Consider the following 6,694-nt stretch of genomic DNA (forward strand, 5'->3'; position numbering starts at 1 on the left):
AAAATAAACAAAATAGGGCTTAATTGGAATCACAACGGAAGTTCTGGGGTAAAACATAAATAAAAGGGGAAGAGAGGATCTCATTGGAGCGCGCGTGGAACAAGGGGGTTTAAAAATGTAATTTATCCAAATTCCTGAACCTAGCATTTAATATGGACCAAATTAAAAGCTGCACAAAATTACTGGGTGAAATTCAAAAACAAAAGTGAAGCAGATTTGGGCAGCAAGAAAATGCACGGGGACTTAGTGCAAAAATTGACCCTTTAAGGGCAAAATGCGTGGGCCCCACCACTTTAAAAGCTATTGAATGGCATCTGCCATTTTTAAGAACCCATTTTATCTTTTATTTCTAGTGTTTTTCAAAAAAGAAGCAGAATGTTTCTTCTTCCCTGCTCCCTCTCCATTTTTGCTAGGAATTCAACCTAGCTTGCGCCACCCTGGAGGATCATCGGTGCCACGCACCTCCACCCCATCGCCGGTTCACGGATCAAGACCGGGTAAGCCCTCCTTTCTTTCTTTTTACTTAAAATCAGTCTATAAACAAAATAAAAAAAGGAAAAAAAATACGAATCAAAAAAGTTACATGAAGAAGAATGAAAAATCGCCTTTCAATCCTGAGACTAGATTTTTGATTTACTTCCCATTTTTCCTCTATAATTTCTGCTAGTGTACTTATATAATGAGCAAAAAAAAAAACTCTGTTTACAATGTTTAGAATGACTTTTATAGCCTAGAAAAACAAATAAACTCTTCTATTGGTTGTTATCTGCTTTCTGTTACAGGTGTTGTTGCGGATATCTCGGAAGCATGAGGCGCGCCAAAAAGGGACTACTGGTAGCGCACATTTCGGAGGTACGGTGGATGGTGGAAGCACGTACGATGTGGGGATTGGGGTATTGAGGGAAATTTTGTTTTGGTTTTGGACTGTTTTGGGTTATAGGATTGGGCTAGTGGTTAATGGGTTTGATTAGTGGGCTAGGCAAAGAAAATTGGTCCAACAAAGGGATTTGACTAACTCAATGAGGAATTTCAAAATAATGATATCCAAGTTTTTAGTAGAATCAATTATATGTTTTATTTGAACTTTCTATAACTATTTTCCACTTGTAACAACAACATTTATAGTTACAAAGTACATTATTAAATTAGTTATAAAGTAGAATTTGTTAAATTTATGAACTTTATAATTAATAACGTGAAAGAATGTAAAATAAAACATACATAAAAAAAATTCACTTTATAATTCATACACCTATTATACGTCTTTTAGTTTTGTTGATTTAATTTTCACTTTCTTCCTCTTTTAACATAATTTTCACTTGGCAATTCACTATATAAATTTTATGGTAAGCTTACAACGATCATTTCTCTATAAATAACAGGTAAAATCTGGACAAATAAATAAAACTATTATAAAAGGGTTGACTGTATAATTACACCAATAAAAAATTACATATCACATTAAATTTCATACTTAAAATCACGTATAATTTTAAAATTTATCCCGTAACAAGAAATCCCAATTTGTGGTAATTGAAAGCCCACAATCCATTTGCCACTCAATCAGAGAACCCTTATGCCCAAACTGTAATAGCCCATTAAAAAAGTTGATACCATGACTGAAGTCTAGGGTTCCTGCTCTATAAAATCCCATCAAATGAAAGCCAACGCCGCTTTGCTTTCCTAAATTGTTCTTCTGTCTGCTTATTGGGTGTTCCGTACTGTTCCTTGCTCTGTTGAATTGCTTTGCTTTTTATATTTTTCTTTTCATTTTCGAAGGAAACCTCTGTTCGGTTAAAAAGTGTGAGGAGGCAGTATACGAGGTCTGTCTCTTCATAACGAAGAACGTTGAGGTATATCAAAATCAATGGCCGAGATATCGTTTCAGTCGTCATTTTTCCTCCATTGACGGTCTGATTGTTGCTCGTCCACACTTCCTTTTTTAAGTTTTAATCCCTTTTTTCCTTTTCTTCCTCTCTGGGTTTTTCTTCAATTTTTGTTTTTGAATCCGTTGAAAATTCTTTTATTAAAGAAAGTTAATCCATCCATGGCATGCTTCAAAAAGTATCGTAAAAAAGCCATACATATATATCAAGTTGTTTAAACCGGTTGGTTTGGCTATGCTATATCTTTGAAGATGAAACATCGAACCTCTCAATGAACCTTTGGTCAGACACTCTTGCTTTGGCACCGGCGAACCGCTGGTATTCGTCAAAAATGGACGAGAGGTACCATCTCTGCATTTTTCTTAAGCATCCCACAAGACAACCGGTACGGTGCTGCATGGCATCATGTTGCTAAACAAATAAGTTGGTGTTGAAAACGTACGCTGAATATTGCGAAGTTGGAAATATTCTAAGGATTAAATTACCTTTCCTCGTCTGCAATGGATTAGTAGTGGGTGGTTTTTTACATCTGTCATGGAAAAAGACGAGGCCAAATATAAGCAGATGACACATAAGGAAACCATTAAGGTTGCAAATAACAAAGTATTATAAAACCAAGAACTACATTCAATGCTTCCCGGATTGTTTCCTCTGGAATGTTCACAAAGGGTTCCTGTCCAAAGTATTAACAATCAGTTTCAAGATTCTGCTTTTATCACAAATATTGCAGAAGATGTTTGGGCGATACCAACATTAAGTAGGGAATGCATGATGTGAGTTGCTTGGAATTGAACCCAACCCAAGTGCCTTACAACGTAATCTTCTTGCCCTACAAGGTCGAAGTAACCCTTTTCTAGGTTTAAGTTCATGAAACAAGAGGCCAATATGAAACATTAAGTCAGGGATTGCATCAATTGGATTATACTAGCCAATACAAAACAACCCTTTTCTTGAGGATTGCATCAATTGGATTATACTAGCCAATATGAAACAACTCTTTTTCTAGGCTTGGGGCGACCTTGTCCTTAATCATTGTGCATAATGGCAAATCAATTACAAAATGTATGCTAGCAACAGCTTGAAAAAAAGCAATTTGTCCATAATCCTAGATAGGGATGCCCAAAAGGGAATAAGTTTCTTGCCTTGCACGTAATAAGCTAATCCCCATCATCAAACCACCAACAGACCAAACCTTAACTTTCAGGAAAAACACATCTCGAAAACCACCAACAGGTAGTAAAAAGGAGATCAACTGGAAGTACAACAAATAGCTGATAAAGATGCAATTCCAATTGCAGCTTTCTCTCTCATTAATTTGGTTTTTCCAAAGGGTCATATAAACTTATATTACAGGAAAACAAAAGAAAAGCACCCCCTATAACAGAAACAATGAAGGACTGCATGCTTGGTCACAGTTCAGGGATCACAAAATCTGTGCATATGAATGGAATTGGTAATTTAAGATATAACTTGTAATCAATAGTTCGATGAAAGAATCAAGTCCAGAAAAGAAAAAAGCTATCATACCTTGCATCTTTCGATATTAAATTGGAAAAGCCGGATTCCATTAACCTTCAAAAACTCGTTATTGGTCTCTGGATAAGGCTCGGGGCACAGATATCTACAAAAAAAAATAAAAAAAATAAAGGCAAAATAAAATCAAGGTTTGGTGTAATTCTGGAAGACAGGAAAGTGAAGATTTATATGAAACTCACATGATTGAGCGGAGCCCAAGAGATCTGAGGAAGCTAAAATTGGCGGAATAAGGGAAACCAGACCTGAAAACGCCATCATCGACCATGGCGAAATTCAAAGGGGGCACGAATAGCTCTTCCCCGTCGGTGGCGCTATCGCCTCCTACATCCGGCGGTGGCGAGACCTTGATCGGGGTGCAAATGTCTTCCTCAAATGCACCGACTGTCATGTCTTTTTTGCGCCAAAAATGTTTGAATGGCAGAAGACGAAACAAAAAAGCGAAAAGTTGGCGAGGGATGTTTAGGGGAGAGAAGAAAGGGAATTGCTTATCCAAAAACGAGAAGAGGTATTTAAACACAGAATCTGCCAAGGATCTTACCTTATTGTTCATGAAATTCTTTTAGTGGACAAGTTGATTTGATTCAGTTAAAAAAAAATTATATTCAGCATTTTGTTTTTCTAAACCAAAATTAAATCCAGTACAGAAATTAGTTTATGGATCCGATTTGAACTTCACATCTTCAGATCAACTCGTTTCATTGGGGTTCTTGGCTTTTTATAAAAATATCTAAAAATTTTGATTATTTATGAAAATTACTCACTTTGGAAATTATGAACCTAAATGATCTATTTTGATAAGTAAACATTGATGATGTCGCCACCTACAATTTTAAAAATATAAAATTTGGTACTGCCATTGCCATTAGCGGCATTAAATTGAAATATAATTATATAAAATGTTTAGAGACTTAACGTCTAGTCTATTTAAATTGTGAAATTGTATAAAATAAATAAACTTAAAAATCTATAAAAAATTCTTATTTAAATTATCTAAATATATCTTTCAATAATTTTTCTCATGTAAAAAATTTTTATTTAAAACTTGAGGAAATTTTTGAGGGAATATATTTGAGTAATTTAAATTTTATATAATTTTTTAAGTTTATTAATTAAATAATAATAATAAAATTTGAAAAGGGTTTATCTTTATTATGTTTACATTTTTTAAGGGTTATTTAAATTTAATTTCAAAATGAGATAAACCTAAAATGAAAATAAAAATTGGTGCCACAAGAAGAATGGCGCCACCGCTTTTTTCACCCAATCTAAAATGGTAATTACTTTAATAGATCCCTAAACTTTTTATATAATTATACTTTGTCTCGGTGCGTCAATGACAACAGTGGCACCCAAAAAAATATTTTTTAAAAAAAGTTGGAGGTGGTGACGCCAGTAGCAATGACATCACCAACGTTTATTGTTCAAAACAGATCATTTACGTACATAATTTTTAAACTGAGTTATTTTCATAAATAATCAAAATGTTTGGGCCATTTTTATAAAAAGTCGGGATCTTTTAATTATTTATAAAATTTTGGATTACAAGACAGCTTGTACTGTGACGCGAATCAATTTGATTGAAAAAAAACTGTAACAATTATTTATTAGGTACGTCATTGGATAAACATTTTACATTGTGGTCATATAAGTATTATGGAGGTGCTTTTTTAGGAATTGAATTGTATTTTGATTCTTTTATTTAAAAAAAAAGATAAATTAATCTCTATGTGTTAGATCAAAAAGTAAATTAGTCTTCTGTTAAAAATTTTATCCATTTCTATTATTAAAAATTGGTTCCTATATATTAGCATGAGGTACACATTACACGCCATAGTTTGGTTGTTCTGTTAGCCGTGCTAGTTTTTAATAGTAGAAATGAATGAAATTTTTAACAAAAATGACAAATTTGCTCTTTAATCTAATGTACAAAGACTAATTTACTTATTTTTTTAGTAAATGAAGCAAAATGAAATCTGACACTTAATAAAGGGGCCTCCATAATATTTTTACTCATAAATATAATAATAATTACAAATACAAATAATATATATACTAATATTTATAGTCAAAATTAATTATTATAAAATATAAATGGTTGATAACCAATATACATTCAGAATTAAAGGAATATAAATATGTACAAGTCCACTCTTGATGAAAACTAAAACTTAAATAAAATCTAAATTAGAAATTCATATATCCTATAATTTAATTTAAAATATATACATTTATTATTGGATATTTAATTATTATATTAAACAAAATTTTTGACTTCAAAATAAGCTAACTAAAGAGTCATCGGTCATTTAATTTTTTTATTTATTAATTTGGTCACTCTAAAAAAGAAATTAATTAAATTAGTCATTCCATTGTGAAATGACAACAGAAAGACTAACGACGCATTTCCACATATTATTATGGGGTGAAATGTATGGTTAGCCCTCAATTACCATTTAATGGTGGAGTAACCAATTTGATTAATATTTTTTTTTGGAATGACCAAATTAATAAAAAAAAATTGAGGACGAAATTTCCTAAGAGGGAGAGGTATAACAATCCGATTTTCAGTGGTACTGGAAACAATGATTTTAAAGCCCCATTTTTTTATATTTGAGTTTGTAAATAGTATTATTCAATACTTAAGAGGTTAGTATAAAGTTTAATTAAAGTTTGATCCTTTAATTTTATCAATTGAATAGTTAATTAAGGAATAATGACTAAATTGTAAAAGTGATAAAAAGTCAATTACTACAGATTTTTAACTGCTATAGAACTAAGTGGTCATTAAACCATGGTCCAAAATGGAAAATAAGTCATTTTATATATTAGTGCACGGTTTGGTAAGATTTTAGTTAAAAATGTAAATTTTATAATTAAAATATTATAATATGAATAAAAATAATAAAAACATAAAAAAAAAGAGAAGACAATGCCATTTTCTTTTCTTTCTTTCATAAACCGAAATCTGAAGGAAGAAGAAGAGGAACGACTTTAAGGGTTTCAACTTTGGCAATAAAATTGGTTAGTTAAATTAAGTCTTTTTTTTTATTTTTATGTTTTTGAAATTAGGAGAGTTTGATTTAGTTAACCTATGTATTATTTTTCAAAACTATTAAAGTTTCTAAATGTTTCCATTGATGAATGCTTGATGAAATTTATATTATTTGGTTAAATTTGATGTTTAGATACGAAAAAGGACTAAGTTGTAAAGTAAAAATTATTGGTTTTGAACATAGAGACTTGAGTGTAAATATTTCAAAATTGATATGAAA

General features: G+C 31.5%; 1 protein-coding gene, 1 long non-coding RNA gene and 1 other non-coding gene across 13 annotated transcripts; 2 read left to right on the forward strand and 1 right to left on the reverse strand.

The window, feature by feature from the left end:
* LOC107963453 (uncharacterized) lies at positions 1-1,265 on the forward strand. Its single transcript, XR_001701923.2, has 2 exons — positions 1-497; positions 783-1,265. It is a non-coding gene; the product is annotated as an uncharacterized lncRNA (long non-coding RNA).
* Positions 1,266-1,410: 145 nt separating this feature from the next.
* Positions 1,411-4,218, reverse strand: LOC107962060 (probable tyrosine-protein phosphatase DSP4). Of its 11 annotated transcripts, none has more exons than XR_005928843.1 (7): positions 3,961-4,199; positions 3,602-3,812; positions 3,414-3,507; positions 2,639-2,715; positions 2,512-2,559; positions 2,372-2,415; positions 1,411-2,279 (listed from the first exon to the last, which is right to left on the reverse strand). XR_005928843.1 is itself a non-coding variant. In XM_016898285.2 (7 exons), the coding sequence occupies exons 2-6, from the start codon at positions 3,808-3,810 to the stop codon at positions 2,410-2,412; spliced, it is 453 nt and encodes a 150-aa protein (XP_016753774.1). In that variant the 5' UTR covers positions 3,811-3,812; positions 3,961-4,200; the 3' UTR covers positions 1,411-2,279; positions 2,372-2,409. The 11 variants fall into 11 exon arrangements, 7 of the variants coding, with proteins under 7 accessions (XP_016753774.1, XP_016753771.1, XP_040971918.1 ...); XM_016898285.2 differs by having other exon boundaries at positions 2,639-2,734; positions 3,961-4,200; XR_001701504.2 differs by having other exon boundaries at positions 2,639-2,739; positions 3,602-4,218.
* Positions 1,798-1,934, forward strand: LOC121231302 (small nucleolar RNA snoR111). Its single transcript, XR_005929364.1, has one exon. It is a non-coding gene; the product is annotated as a small nucleolar RNA snoR111 (small nucleolar RNA).
* Positions 4,219-6,694: the final 2,476 nt, after the last annotated feature.

Source organism: Gossypium hirsutum, chromosome A06 (genome assembly GCF_007990345.1).
Source record: "Gossypium hirsutum isolate 1008001.06 chromosome A06, Gossypium_hirsutum_v2.1, whole genome shotgun sequence".
Lineage (NCBI taxonomy): Eukaryota > Viridiplantae > Streptophyta > Magnoliopsida > Malvales > Malvaceae > Gossypium > Gossypium hirsutum.

What these genes read in the sequence shown, in the direction of transcription:
- LOC107962060 (XM_016898282.2), bottom strand. Translation starts at nt 3,972, where the DNA reads ATGAACAATAAGGTAAGATCCTTGGCAGATTCTGTGTTTAAATACCTC. An exon ending in CTTGGGCTCCGCTCAATCAT is followed by an intron (nt 3,508 to 3,601) that starts GTGAGTTTCATA and finishes TTTTTTTTGTAG; the next exon opens with ATATCTGTGCCCCGAGCCTT. An exon ending in TTAATATCGAAAGATGCAAG is followed by an intron (nt 2,735 to 3,413) that starts GTATGATAGCTT and finishes AACCTAGAAAAG; the next exon opens with GGTTACTTCGACCTTGTAGG.